General features: G+C 45.2%; 1 protein-coding gene across 3 annotated transcripts in view; it reads left to right on the top strand.

The window, feature by feature from the left end:
* KANSL1 (KAT8 regulatory NSL complex subunit 1) overlaps positions 1-15,326 on the top strand; it is a 225,147-nt gene that overhangs the window by 141,153 nt on the left and 68,668 nt on the right. For all 3 annotated transcript variants that reach the window (XM_068263655.1, XM_068263656.1, XM_068263654.1), the window contains exons 3-4: positions 14,953-15,094; positions 15,283-15,326. The exon at positions 15,283-15,326 is cut by the window's right edge and continues 76 nt beyond it. In XM_068263655.1, coding sequence (XP_068119756.1) covers positions 14,953-15,094; positions 15,283-15,326 — 186 coding nt within the window. The remainder of the gene's footprint in view (positions 1-14,952; positions 15,095-15,282) is intronic.

Raw genomic sequence — 15,326 nt, 5'->3', positions numbered from 1 at the left:
TGCCGGCTCTTGTGCGCTGCATACTTCATGGTTCCTACATACAGGAAGTATGCCAAGCAATTAGAGCCTGCAGGAGGTGAAGTGGATAGACGGGCATTGCTGGACTTGTGCTGGAAGGCATGTCCAGCACTGCTGCAGCTTTGGGGCACAGAGGCAAAAGGGGCACAGAGAGACCCAGAGGGGGCAGAAAGGGAGAGACCAAGAGGGGAAACAGGCAATTTTTTTTCCAAAATCGTTAGAGATTCTGTAACAATTTTCATCCTTATTTCTTCTATCCTATAAATTCCTATACCTGTTCTAATGTGGTCTGTCTTACTGCAGCCTTTACTAGTTGCACAGTGGCTGTATTATATCTGCTATATAATCTAATCTTCTTTCCTCTGACGGCTTTGTCGGGCTCAGGCACTTAGGCTGGAATGTGCTGGTCTGCTTGTGATAGGATAGAAGCTATACACACCCTCTTCACGCCCCCTGCAGGCTCTGTATGAGTCACAGACTGAGCTCCTCTCAGCCTATCACATGCCATGTCTTTTGTTTGTAAACCCTGCCTAAAACTGGCAATTACAAGGCAGGATTGCAGCAGGGAGTGATAGAAACCGCACAGAGGGGCCCAGGAGAACAGAATGGTATGCTTTTTTATTGTAGAGTACAGATTCTCTTTAAGGCCTAGGGAGAATGTTCTGCTGCAGGTTCAACAACATTGATGGCTTATTCTTCAGCCTGGGATTATCCCACATGACCAGTCACTGATCAGTGTAGTGGAGATCACTGACATTATGGGCAACCTCTTTAGCCAAGCTTTTTGTCTGTGTGCCTACAGACACCTTAAATTTTTGTCAACTGTGTGGCATTGGCCCAGCTTGGGAGGAGTGGTGTAAGCCTTTGTTGTTGAGAATGCAGTATTTCAACTTTATTCAGAACAAAAATATTCTTTTTTTCTATTTTATATAGTGCTGACTTCTTCTGCAGTGATTTAGTGTACATAGTCTTGTAATTAACTGTCCCTCAGAGGAGCTCACAATTTAATCTCTACCATAGTTCTATGTCCATCGTAGTCTAGGGCCAATTGAGAAGGTAGCCAATTTACCTTCTCTGCATGTGTTTGGAATCAGTTTAAACCATGTGTGGCATGGAACATTGGGATATACTGGGAATTTCAACTTTAGAAAATTTAGATTTTAGCAAAAGGAGATCTAGTTTTGATTGTCTGCAAGTTGTAACTTTATACATTACCTGTCAGGGTCCGCCCGTGGCTCAGTTTTAATCGATGACCCATGTGGTTCCCGGCGTATACATGGGTATGTGTGTGACATCATACACGTTACACCGGCATCCACATGGTGCGTGCGTATGAAGGTGGAGCCAGTGACAGACAGGTAAAGTGCACCACGTAGCACAGCGCTGGGGTTCCCGTTACATGTGTTGCTCTTCCTGAAATGGCACACCTTTATCACCACGCACCCGATCGTGCAGGTTGGCCCTACATCTTGCAACATGTCTGATCGACACATGACCAATCTTGGCCCGAAATTGGTCACATTGTGTATCAGGCATGCTCTTGGCTGCACTGATTTTCATCCGATTCTATAATTATTGATTCGGATGGTTGATCACCCACCAAGTTGCCTGATGTATGGCTTTACATCATAGTGCAATGGTTGAGGGCTCTGCCTCTGACACAGGAGACCAGGGTTCGAATCTCGGCTCTGCCTGTTCAGTAAGCCAGCACCTATTCAGTAGGAGACCTTGGGCAAGTCTCCCTAACACTGCTACTGCCTATAGAGTGCGTCCCAGTGGCTGTAGCTCTGGCGCTTTGAGTCCGCCGGGAGAAAAGCACGATATATAAATGTTCTGTTTGTTATTACTGTCAGTGTGCGTTTCCCCTACAAGGCAGTAGCTGTCAGATTCAAATCATAAGTTTTTATACTAACTGTGTTCTCCCCAGAATTTATTTTCCCCAGCCGGGTGGTGTGAAAGAGTAGCCAAGTGGGGCACAACTCTGCTTACAGCTTAGGATGAGAAGGTGAGCTGATGACAGCCGGGTGCTCCCCAAAATTAGCCGGGTGGAGCACCCAGCTAAAAGAGCCTGGGGAGAACACTGGCTAATTTTATGCAAATGTATCATGCCTGAAGATGATAAAATAATTTCAGAATGGTGGGGAGTTGATAAGTGTGTCACATCCAGAGGCGGTAAACAAGCAAGTTCTTCAGCCTGAGATGAAACACATGAAGGCTAAAATGTATTTTCTTTCAAGCAATGCATATCGCCTGGCAGCCCTGCTTGTCCTCTGCCTCAAATACTTAGTTATAGCCCCTGAACAAGCATGCAGATCAGATGTTTGACAAAAAGCTGACAAGATTAGCTGCATGCTTGCTTCAGGTGTGTGACTCAGACCAGAAACATCAGGACTGCCAGGCAACTGGGATTGTTTAAAAGGAAATAAATATGGCATCCTCCATACATCTCTTACCTTGGTTTTCTTGTAATCTTACCTTTTTTTTTTATTGAGGAGATGGGAGCAGTTCTTCTGACATTAGAATTTTGATTGGAATAATTTGTGATCATTCTGGTCATCGACATCCCCCATTTTCTGTGTCCAGCGTAATACAAGCCTATATCCGTCCATCTAGTGCAGGAGTAGGGAACCCATGTGGCTCTTTTGATGGCTACATCTGGCTCACAGACAAATCAGTAAAGGTTGATTCACTAAGTTACACTGCTCAAGCAGCGCAGCTTAGTGTGGCAGTGCAAGTAACATTTTCAAAGTAGGCACGCTACTGCTGTAGCATGCACTACTAACTTACTCACGCTACCCCCAAAACGAACTCCGATTGTCCCACTCTGGACCCTGCCAGGTCCAGTGACTTTGTAGGATGAGATCCCCGCACTTGGATTGGCCAAAGTGTGGGGATCTCGTCCTACAAAGTGAATCAACCCTTTCACTAGCTAGCTAATTGTACAAGCTGTTAGTTGGTATTTCTCTTGTCTGGCTCTAGGGTAAATTGCTGCTGTTGCTGAAACCCAAGAGAAGCTGAAGACGTGTCTGACCCTTCCACTGCTCAGAGGATCAACTGTGTACACATCACCATGGCAACAGGGACATGAGCCCTCTGCTGCGCATGCGCACTGTCCCGGTTTGAAACATATTGCATGGCTCTCATGAAAATTCATATTAAAATGTGGCGTTTATGGCTCTCTCAGCCAAAAGGTTCCTGACCCCTGATCTAGCAGGTATTCAGCTTCTCATCTCACCTCTGTAGGATAGAGCCCAGCATTTGTGAACTGTCTAGCTGCAGGAGAGAAATGTGTGTCCAGAGAGAACTATGAATCAGAGTGCACGTTTTTAAACCAGCATACATGGCTCCCCCTGTGTACACACACAATTACTCACCACACAGACCTAAGCATGCTGATAACATCTACATTACGCTGAACTCTCTCACGTGGGCATATAATAACACTATACATCTGCTTTAAAGGAGAACTGCTGGTTCAGCTGTAGCTCACAAGCGAACAAAGGGTAGTTCTGCTTCTGATGGCTTTGCGTGTGATAATTTGTGTCTGTACAGTGTCAGGACAGATGGGAGGAGTAAGTGACTTCTGCTGGTTTGTGCTGTGTATTGGTTGAATCCATGTAAATGATATATGGCAAGTGTGGGATGTTTGTAGGATTATGAATTGGGGTTATACAGACTTTATTCTGTATGGCTTGGCCATGAGGTCAGTGCTCTCTATGCAATGTGGAAGCTGCTAAGTTTCATCAAGATCTTCCAAAGTATTTCCATGCAGAGTAGTCTATCGACCCTCGCTAATGCCTTCTGCGGTGGATTGGTGCTCCTGCCTTATAGTCCTCCATTACAGTGATCCTACCGTACACACAGAGAAGAAGAAAGGCGGCCCCAAAAACACCACTAAGTTGACGTTTGAAAATCATTATATACATGAACAATGTTAATGCAAAACCTTATGATATTACAATACAATAATTTAATTCTATTTAAAAAGTGTGGTGTGTAATTTAACTGTTCGCCACTAGATGGTGCTAGGAACACGATCCTGTTTTACCAGGAAGAGTAGTTTTTTTTTCCTACTTTCCTTTCATTATTATAAATGGACATGGCCACTAATCGGGGGGTCATGTCCATTCATTCCAGGCACTGTGATTGGTTCGGAAATCCCTTGCTCTCCCCAATCGCTGAGGTGGACATGCCGCCGGGAACAAGCGGCGGTCAAGCATGCTCAACTGCAGCAGTAACACTGGACATGTATACACGTCCAGTTAGACTTGAGTGGTGTCTATCTTGAAGACTGTAGTCATCCAGATAGCCTGAAGTTGTTAAACTCTGAACCGTGGTAAAGTACATCCCCAGGTCCTTTTTACCTCAAATACAAAAACATGGCTCCTGCCTTCATTGGTGGGGTGTATTAAAACTGCAAGAATCCTGCTAGAGGCATTTAAAGGATACCCAAAGTGACCTCATGAGATAGAAGTGTATGTACAGTGCCTAGCACACACATCACTATTCTGTGTTCCTTCTTTTCTTTCTCTGCCTGAATGTAAGTGGCTGACTCAGTCCTGACAGACAGGAAGTGACTACAGTGTGACCCTCACTGATAAGAAATTCCAACTATAAAACACTTTCCTAGCAGAAAATTGCTTCTGAGAGCAAGAGAGACAAAAAAGGGAATTTCTTATCAGTGAGGGTCACACTGTAGTCACTTCCTGTCATAGTCAGAACTGAGTCAGCCACCTACATACCTGATATTTAACTCTTTAAGGCAGAGAAAGAAAAACAAGGAACACAGCATAGTTATTTGTGTGCTAGGCGCTGTACATACACATGTCTATCTCATCCAGTGTTGCCAACTCATCCCTTTAATTACTGACACATCTACGTTATACAGGTTCTGGGGCTATTTGCACATAATCAGTGCCTTAACTGCATCTACCTAGCCACAAAACCTGTATAATTCTTGTCAGTAATTAAAGGGATGAGTTGGCAACACTGATCTCACCATGTCACATGTCACTTTGGGTATTCTTTAAGGGGCACATACTAGTAGGTGATAACACCTCTTCGTGCAGTCAGTGCCTACTGAAGGTGACTGTGCCAAGCAACGCCTGTACCAGTGCCGGTCTGCATCATGTACTTCCTGTTAAAGCGCTTTTCTTTGCTTGCCCTCTTTTCTTCAGCACTTCTTTGTCAATGTGCCCAAAGTTAAATAGTTAAATTCCTCCTTCCTTTGAAGATGGGTGACATTGCCTGTAACCTTGCTATCTGCCACCTATAAAATCATCCTCCCTTATCAGCTATTTTGGTCTCGCACAGAGGATCCCTGCAGTTCCTTTTGAATAGGGTTACTGATAATAAGCTTTATTCCTTCAGAACGCTTTTGTCAACAAAGTCTTATCTCTGTTATTTTATTTCCACTTTGGAATCTTTTCCATGCAGTTGGCATCTTACTAAAGAACTGGTTTATACACAACAAATTAAAGGTGCCCATACACTCGTCAGATTGGCAACAGATAGATAAGAAATGCATCTGATGATCTATCTGATGCGTTTTTAGAACATTTTTTTACCAGGATAGAATTCCAATAGATTTCAGTTTGAAATCTATTGAAATTCGATCTGATGGCATTTTTTTGACATCAAATTTCCATTAAGGCCAATGCAAAATGATAAGCAATCTCATCAGATCGACCTAAATTTTCCACCCTGCCAGTTCGATGGAAATCGATCGAAATCGGCCATCGATCGGTCGATTGGCCAACCAATTTGCAATCGATCGATCGTGATCGATCGGTCGGCCAGAAAATCGTCTGAGTGTATGGTCCCCTTTAGTCTGCTATTAAACAAAAAGGAGAGTAAAGAAAAGGACGCTTGCCATGCCAATCAGATGATTGTGCAATGTGTCACCTGTATATATTGGAAAGAACGTCAGCGCTCAACAGGTCCTCCATTAATTTAAGGTAACTCCCCAGGACTCAAAAGGGCCTAGTGTGTTGGCCTGCAAAGCAGAATTCTTTACAAAGTAGGGCCCCTATTCAGGTCCTAGTGTCTTAGCCTGCAAACAAAAAATTCCTCACAGAATGAGGGGGGCCTGTATTAATGAGGAATTTTTGGTTTGCAGGTTAGGACCTGAATAGGGGCCCTACTTTGTAAAGAATTCTCCTTTGCAGGCCAACACACTAGGCCCTTTTTCTAGTCCTGGGGAGTTACCTTAAATTAATGAGGACCTGTTGAGCGCTGACGTTCTTTCCAATATAAATAGCTGCAGAGGGCATGCACCCCTTCATTGATCATAGCGTACCAGGTAAAGAACAGTAGAAAATATTATAACATTCAGTGAGGAGCGCACTTTATTCCCTTCCTTTAGAATGCATCACCTGTGCTGGAGGGATGAGCGCACCAGTCTTCTTCGTTGCCGCTTGTTGAAAAGCCACCCACCATGATGAAGTGTCTGTGGCAGCACATTGTGCCCTGTACATAATTGGGATTGAGGGACTCCAATTAGGTGAAATGCTGATCTGAGCTCGGCCTTTCTTTTTTTTCAGTTCTTTGTAGGATAAACCTCCCTGCTTACTTCAGTTTAGGCGTTTTAATTGAGCAGAACTCCATTTACGCTTTAATTCTCAACCCATTTAAGCGTTTTTACAAACAGAACTGTAATGGTCACTGTTTGAACTTGGATGTAGTTGGTCATAAGGGGGAAGAAGCAGCAAAGTCTGATTTATAACTGGTGGAGCTGTGTTCATTCTCAGCTGTTTCTACAGCTTGATGTGAAGGAGCTCCTCCTGGTAAGCTTGCGCCTGTGCAGTAGAGCGGACCCGATCGTGCTGGGTGGTCTCAGTTGGAGGCCGAGCGGAGAGCCACTACCAGACGACTGGCCGCCAAGGAGATCCTCAGGGGAGGGGAGTCCTAGCGCTGGATCCCCTCTACTGAGGAGGAAGGGGGGAAGCCTCTTTAGGATCCAGAGGTTTCCACCTCCTGAGGCAAGTACCCCCCAGAGGTTCTCGTGTATCAATCGGACATGCTGCAAGGTGCTCGTAAAATTTGCCCCGTACATGAATACTTTACCTGTCATCTGCCGCCGGCCCCATGCTCTCTCTGCATACACGCACCGCCACACGGTTGCCAGCATATATGTGAGTGCACGTGTGATGTCATAAGCAACCACGTGGAGGCGGGTGTATGTGGATGGAGCTGGCTGGGAACACAGACAGGTGAAGTATTCACACACACGGGGCATCGGGGGCACAATTTACACTAGGGGGAAAGTGGCAGATGTGGCATCACAAGGCCGATTCCGGAGAGATTGTATGCTGAAATCAATCGGTAATTGGCATGTGGTGTATGGGCAGCCAACAGATCTCTCTCAGATCAGGTTCGCCTATGTTGTCACTTACAGTAGGTAGTAGAAATCTGTTAGAAGTGACAGGTTTTGGACTAGATCATCTCTTCATAGGGGATTCTCAGGGATTTATTTTCAAAAGCACTTGGTGAATGGCAGTTGCTCTGTCCAACTGCCAAAAAACTGTAGCGAGCAGGGAAGCTGGCCAGCATCATTGTATAGATCCTTTTAGGGAATATCTTTATAAAGATTAAAAGCCTTACTGAGAATCCCCTATGAAGAGATGAACTAGTCCAAAACCTGTCACTTCGGTCAGATTTCTACTACCTACTGTAAGTGACAGCAACATAGGAGAGAAGTAATTTATGGCTCTTTTTACTCTGGAAAAACAACTTATTTGTTTGAACATTTTTAAATTTTACAGTTTTTCGCCATAGTGCCTCTTTAAAGAGGAACTCCAGTGAAAATAATGTAATAAAAAAATTACTTCCTTTTTACAATAATTATGTATAAATGATTTAGTCAGCGTTTGCCCATTGTAAAATATTTTAAATCCCTGATTTATATTCTGACATTTATTACATGGTGACATTTTTACTGTTGACAGGTGATGTAGCTGCTGCTTGCTGTTTTGGCAGTTGGAGACAGCTGTAAACAGCTATTTCCCACAATGTAAGGCCTCTTGCACACTGCAAGCGATTCCGATTCAGATTCCGCTTTTTAATCAGTTTTTACATCCGATTCAGATTCTGATTTGCAGTTTGCTCCCTGCAAACTGCAAATCGGAATCTGAATCAGATGTAAAAACTAATTAAAAAGCGGAATATGAATCGGAATCGCGTGCAGTGTGCAAGAGGCCTAACAGGGGTCACAGACAGGAAACTGCCAGAAGAACCTCGGTACTCAGAGCTTCTTATGGGAGGGGTTTCACCACAATATCCGTCATAGAGCGCCCCCTGATGGTCTGTTTGTGAAAAGGAATACATTTCTCATGTAAAAGGGGTATCAGCTACTGATTGGGATAAAGTTCAATTCTTGGTCGGAGTTTCTCTTTAAGAACCACTGGTGTCAGTTGGAGTAAACCTCAGTTTGAGCACAGGCTGAAGTGTTTTTTAATGAAGCCTGGGTGCATGGCCTTTGGGATCTGTCCAGCACAAGTATAGTAGCATGCATGACCGTTATGAGACCTTTAATTACATGAAAACTATGCTCTTGCCTTCTGCGGAGCAGGAAGTAGCTTGTCATAGCTGATGGTTTTGGTAACGATCTCACTTCCTCTTGTACAGTTTGTGCTTTGGCTTTTCTTTCACATGCTACACCATTACTAGCGCATAGAAGCAGAGCTGTATAACCAGTCTGGCTATCATTTATCAAGATTTCTATAGGAAGAATGGTTCCAGAGTATTGCTCAGTTTCACCCACATGAACCTTTTGTGCATTTAGAAAGTGGGAACAGGAACTGTGATGGTAGCCATGGGCAATGAAGTTCTTCTCAGATGCTTTAAAGCACTAGGATTAGCCATACTATGCCTATGGGGGGGGGGGGGGGGAATATAGAAGTAGATAAATACTTGATATACTTACATAACACATGTATTGTACTGTCCACGTCCTTTGCCCACAGTTTGAGGCTAAATACTGATGTAATTTCTTCCCTTAAAGCAGTGTTCCCCAACCCTGTCCTCAAGGCCCACCAACAGTACATGTCTTGCAGAAAACCAAACATGCACAGGTGAGGTAATTAGTGTCTCAGCAGAGCTGATTAACCCTCCTGGCGGTTATTTTTTTCTGCCAAATAGGCAGAAATCCATTTTTTTATTTATTTATTTTTTTTGGTTTCATGTAAAGCTACCAGAGTGGTAGCTACATGAAACGCCACTAGAGGGCGCATGTGTCCCTCTAGTGCAATCGTCGCCAGCATCAATAGCAAACGGGAACCCGTATATAACGTGTTCCCCTGTTTGGCTTCTCCTGTCGCCATGGCGACGATCGGAATGGCGCCATGGACGTCAGCCGCCTCCGATCCAGCCCATAGCGCTGCCTGGAACTCATTGGTCCGGGCTGCGCAGAGTTCTGGGGGGGCCCTCTTCCCGGCGCTGCGTGCGGGCGATCGCCGCAGAGCGGCGGCGATCAAGCTGTGCGCGCGGCTAGCAAAGTGCTAGCCGCGCGCACAGCACTTTGAATGGTGCAAATCGCCCCACCAGGGGCTGAGATTGCCTCCTGTGCGGCATAGCCCAAGCTCAGCTCGGGCTTACCGCCAGGAAGGTTAACTACCTCTGTGGATTTCCACAAATCATGCACTGTTGGTGGGCCCTGAGGATAGGGTTGGGGAACACTGAGGATACCACAGCTGAAAATAAGATTGCGGCAGTGTGTGGGGGATTACAAGTAAATACCTTTAGGTCCTCCTGCCCCCGTTCGTCAAATATACCTCCCGGTGTCCGGCGCATAGCGATCGGCTCAGAAGCACACTGATTCCTCTCTCTCTCTCCTCTGGGCTACGTGTGCGCTCCACTACACCAAGCGTCACATGATTAGCATGTGACACTTGGTGTAGTGGAGTGCACAAGCAGCCCAGAGAAGACAGAGGGGTCAGCGTGCTTCTGAGCCGATTGCTATGCGCGGCCCAGAAGTGAAGAGGGGAGGACATACTGCGCACACAGGGTGAAGTATGTCCGGGTGGGGGGTCAATCAAGTCGCTGGACAGCTGGAGGTATATTTGACGAACTGAGGCAGACGGAGGGGGGCAGGAGGAGCTAAAGGTATTTACTTGTAATCCCCCACACACTGCTGCAATCTTATTTTCAGCTGTGGTATCCTTAAACTTTTTTCTTTTTCTCCTCCAATTGCTGAGTCACCTCAGCTTTGCTTATAAACACGAGTGAGCAGAGGATCATATTTCAAATAGGCAGCTAGGCAGGGAAATGGAAGAGGAGAAATATATTCTAGATAAAAAGCCCCAGCATGCAACTGTCTGGCACTGACTATTAAAGGGCCAGTGCTCCTTAAGTATGTGATAACTCCCCATTATAACAGTAGAAAAAGTTTTGAATGCAGGATTAGCATCTTTATCACTTAACCTCCCTGACGGTAAGCCCGAGCTGAGGATTTCTCAGGCCCAGATGGGCCGATTTGCATGTTTGTTTGTTTTTCTTATTACATGCAGCTAGCACTTTGGTAACTGCGTGTACATACCGATTGCCGCCGCTCCGCGCCGATTTGCCGCATTCCCCCCCCCCCCGACAGGGACAGGGGAAGCCAAACAGGAAATCCCCGTTCTGAACGGGATTTCCTGTTTGCTCTGATAAGGGGAGGGGGGATGCCGCTGCACAGCATCTATCATGTAGCTAGCGCTAGCTACATGATTAAAAAAAAAAAAATTAAGTGCTGCGCTGCCCCCTGGCGGTTTTTTTAATTTTATGGTGACAATCCCGCTTTAACTGATGAAGGTCAATGTAGTAATTTGAATATTTTGTCCCTGAAGGCTAGAGATGGTCAATGAGATGCAAACCATTCTGAAATGTCTACCGATTCAGTTTATGTCCAAAGGAAATGTAGCATTTTAGGTGTATTATTCACTGTTGTGGTGTTGCCATGGTTGCAAGTAGTAATTTGCTCAATCATTCACCATTTATGGAAAATTACAGCTAGCTGCAGCCTGAAATGTGAAGGTAATTTTAAATAACCTCAAATTAAAGGAAAGAAAAAAGGGGTGTTGTATTGCACTGTCATGTCAGGTTTTCAGTGAAAGTTTGGACTTATTTTAAAACCTTGAATCTGCAATGCAAAATAAAGCCTCGGCCTGCTTTTTAGCAATCAGTGCAGTGCAACCTAGGCTCCTCCCCTAACCTCTTCTTTTGCTTTTTAGTAGCCCTTCTCTTCTATCTTCATATGGAGTGCTGCAGCATCTTGGAGAATAAGGGCTTGTTTCCACTGTTGCGACGCGATTCGCCGGCATTCCGACGCTTGTAAAAACGCATGCGGATGCGTTTCTGCATGCGTTTTTACCCGCGTTTTCGCGTGCGATTTCGCATGGCAGGGTGCCATGCGAAATTAACCATGACACTGCCAGGGCAAAATAAAATTGAAAAAGGTGCGAAATCGCGGGTAAAAACGCATGTAACAAACGCATGCGTTTTTACTATTAAATACATTAGCGGCGATTCGCATGCATTCCACTCGCAGGCGAATTCGTTGGCTCTTTTGTGCGTTTTTTTTACCGCTGAAAAAAACGCACCTCAACAACGCTACAGTGGAAACAGGCCCATCCACTTGCATTACATGTGCGATTCTGCATGCGTTGGACGCATGCAGATTCGCGATAGTGGAAACGAGCCCTAATAGAGACCACTCTGCTGCTTGTGACCTACAGGGGCATAACCCAACTGGAACGCTGCTGACTCTGGCAGTTATAATTGGCCCTCATTTTAAACTCTGTTCTGCAGTGTAGGTTTTCATAGTGTTTGGCATTACTTGATGTCTATAGTGACTTCATTATGCTTCCAGCAGTGATGAGTCATGTTCAGGTTGTATCTGATACAGCAGATCATTTTTGGCAGGGTTTTTACAGACTCAAAAAAAAAAACACAATGCCTTCTGACACAGTGCTTGCGGGCCTTGCATGGAGCTCAGACTTCTAATCTGAATGGCCATACCTTTATTGTGAGTTAATGGGCTGCCGTCCATGACTGTTAAAGTGGACCCAAATTAAAAATACAAGATTTCAGAAATAAAATCTATTATAATAAATAGCAGCCTTTTTTTCAGCTGCATGATGTAAAATATTTGATATTTTTCATTTATTAGAGGTACTCCTCCCTTCCTTTCATATTGCCGGGACAGAATCTGGCAGACTGGTGGAGGAGAGAAACAAAACACAGGCTACTACTGATGATGTCACAGGGGAGGTGATCTCAGCTTGTGTGGGATTTTACATAGAGGACGCCCCTGTGAGGGAGAGTAGCTGATGACAAACACACCCATGATCTAAAACCTCCTACTAAGCTCAGAAGTAATGGCTGCCACCTGTATAACCCTAGTTATGAAAAGAGAAGGGTGAAAAGCATCCACTGAAATGTTCATAGGCTTGAAGGAGTGTATATTTATCTTTGTATGTGTCAGGCCTCTTGCACACTGCACGCGATTCCGATTCAGATTCCGCTTTTTAATCAGTTTTTACATCCGATTCAGATTCCGATTTTCAGTGTGCAGGGAGCAAACTGCAAATCTGAATCGGATGTAAAAACTGATTAAAAAGCGGAATCTGAATCGGAATCGCGTGCAGTGTGCAAGAGGCCTCAGAGTGGTGCAACCAAATATTCTGAATTATAAAAATGTTTGGTTTGGGTCCGCTTTAAGGTACATACACATCCATATAGAGCAATTTTACTACTTCCATGTAGTATGGGGTCCAACCGATTTTTTTTTTTTATACTTTGAACAGGCTGTGTAGGTAATCTCTCATGCTACATGGAAGTAATATTGACAAATCGAGATTGGGTTTGTATGCACCTTAAACCTGCAGTTGTGACAATGTGGTGAAGCTGCAAGCTTTTATTACAAGTGCATTAGTGACATACTAAGACATACCAGAATGTAGTTGCATTACTTCTGCTTTAAAGTTGTCACAGTAGTAGGGACAGTACAGCTTTTGTGGTAAGGAAGGAATCCAGTAGGATCTGTTTTTTTTTTTTTTTTTTTGGGGGGGGGGGGGGGGGGGGGGGGTTAGATACTGCCATTGTTTTTCATATACTGCTGTACACAACTGCTTTGTGCTGCTGTCTGACCCAAACTAATATTTCTGTAGCCTCCTTGCCATTGCATCTGTAGCTCATTTCTTATCAACTGCTTTTTTTCCATGCCATGGCTTCTGATGGTTTTTACCTCTGCACTGCTCCCGTGGCTAGTTACCTCTGCACTGCTCCCGTGGCTAGTTACCTCTGCACTGCTCCCGTGGCTAGTTACCTCTGCACTGCTCCCGTGGCTAGTTACCTCTGCACTGCTCCGGTGGCTAGTTACCTCTGCACTGCTCCGGTGGCTAGTTACCTCTGCACTGCTCCGGTGGCTAGTTACCTCTGCACTGCTCCGGTGGCTAGTTACCTCTGCACTGCTCCGGTGGCTAGTTACCTCTGCACTGCTCCGGTGGCTAGTTACCTCTGCACTGCTCCAGTGGCTAGTTACCTCTGCACTGCTCCGGTGGCTAAGCTCTGCACTGCTCCCGTGGCTAGTTACCTCTGCACTGCTCCCGTGGCTAGTTACCTCTGCACTGCTCCGGTGGCTAGTTACCTCTGCACTGCTCCGGTGGCTAAGCTCTGCACTGCTCCGGTGGCTAGTTACCTCTGCACTGCTCCGGTGGCTAGTTACCTCTGCACTGCTCCGGTGGCTAGTTACCTCTGCACTGCTCCGGTGGCTAGTTACCTCTGCACTGCTCCGGTGGCTAGTTAGCTCTGCACTGCTCCCGTGGCTAGTTAGCTCTGCACTGCTCCCGTGGCTAGTTAGCTCTGCACTGCTCCCGTGGCTAGTTAGCTCTGCACTGCTCCCGTGGCTAGTTAGCTCTGCACTGGTATACTCAGTATAGTCTAGCTCAATCGCATCCAAAACGTATTTGCATTACAGGCAACAAAATGTCTGCTCAGTTTATCAGTTTAAAGAGAATCTGTATTGTTAAAATCGCACAAAAGTAAACATACCAGTGCGTTAGGGGACATCTCCTATTACCCTCTGTCACAATTTCGCCGCTCCTCGCCGCATTAAGTGGTTAAAAACAGTTTTAAAAAGTTTGTTTATAAACAAACAAAATGGCCACCAAAACAGGAAGTAGGTTGATGTACAGTATGTCCACACATAGAAAATACATCCATACACAAGCAGGCTGTATACAGCCTTCCTTTTGAATCTCACGAGATCATTTTGTGTGTTTCTTTCCCCCTGCATCTCTCATGCACTGAAGTTTCAGGCTGCTCTTTTCTTCCTGCAAACAGCTTTGCCCTTGTCTGTAACTCCTCAGTATGTGAAAGCCCAGCCAGCTCAGAGGACGATTTATCCAGCTTGTAAAAGATAAGAGAGGAGAGAGAAGCTGCCCTAATCTAATACACAGGCAGTGTGCATAGAGGGGCCTGGAAGGGGGACTTCATAGCAGAACCACAACACTGAAGAACTTGTCAGCCTTCCAGACACAGGCTGACAAGTCTGACAGGGGAAAGATACATTGATTTATTACAGAGACTGTGATAGCAGAAAGTGCTGCAGTAAGCCAGAACACATTAGAATAGCTTTTGGAACTTGTAGGATGATAAAAAACAGGATGCAATTTTTGTTACGGAGTCTCTTTAAGATATCTCGCCTATTATCTGCAGAGCACTAAGTGTACAGACACACTCTGAAAGTTCACTGCAACACATTTTTTCCAGTAACAGATAATCTGTCTTCAGCAGTCTTTTAAAGCACATTTTAAGTAAGTGGAAGGTTGTATTCAAAGATTACGATGAGAAATGTGTATATATACTAGAAAGTTGGTTGTATTTAACACATCCTTTTTTACCTTGTGCCTGAGTGTTGCCCTGATGACTGAATCCTTCCATGCTTTGTCTCTGCAGGAAGAAGCGCTGCGAGTGGACTTGGGCTCAGGAGCGGGCAGATGTGGTGAGCCGCTGGAATTGGCTGCAGGCTCACGTCTCTGACTTGGAATACCGGATCCGGCAGCACACAGACTTCTACAGACAGCTACGGGCTGGAAAGGTAATCGGAACAGTCTCCTGGGGATCTCTTCTCTGTTGTATGGTGACAGTCGTCTCTGCAGGGAGTTGAAGGACTGTCTTCACACTCTGATGCTAGTTACCTGGAATGATCCTTTCCTTGTCCCTCCAGCTTGGCTTTCTCGTAAAAGTTTTTGTAGAGAAATCTGCAATGATTGTGTTGATTTACAGGGCCAGGTACTCCTCGGTGATGCCAGTCCTTCGGAAAGCGGTGC

Source organism: Hyperolius riggenbachi, chromosome 12, assembly GCF_040937935.1.
Source record: "Hyperolius riggenbachi isolate aHypRig1 chromosome 12, aHypRig1.pri, whole genome shotgun sequence".
Taxonomy (NCBI): domain Eukaryota; kingdom Metazoa; phylum Chordata; class Amphibia; order Anura; family Hyperoliidae; genus Hyperolius; species Hyperolius riggenbachi.
The sequence above is the reverse complement of the archived record's forward strand: the minus strand, read 5'-3'. Positions and strand labels throughout refer to the sequence as shown.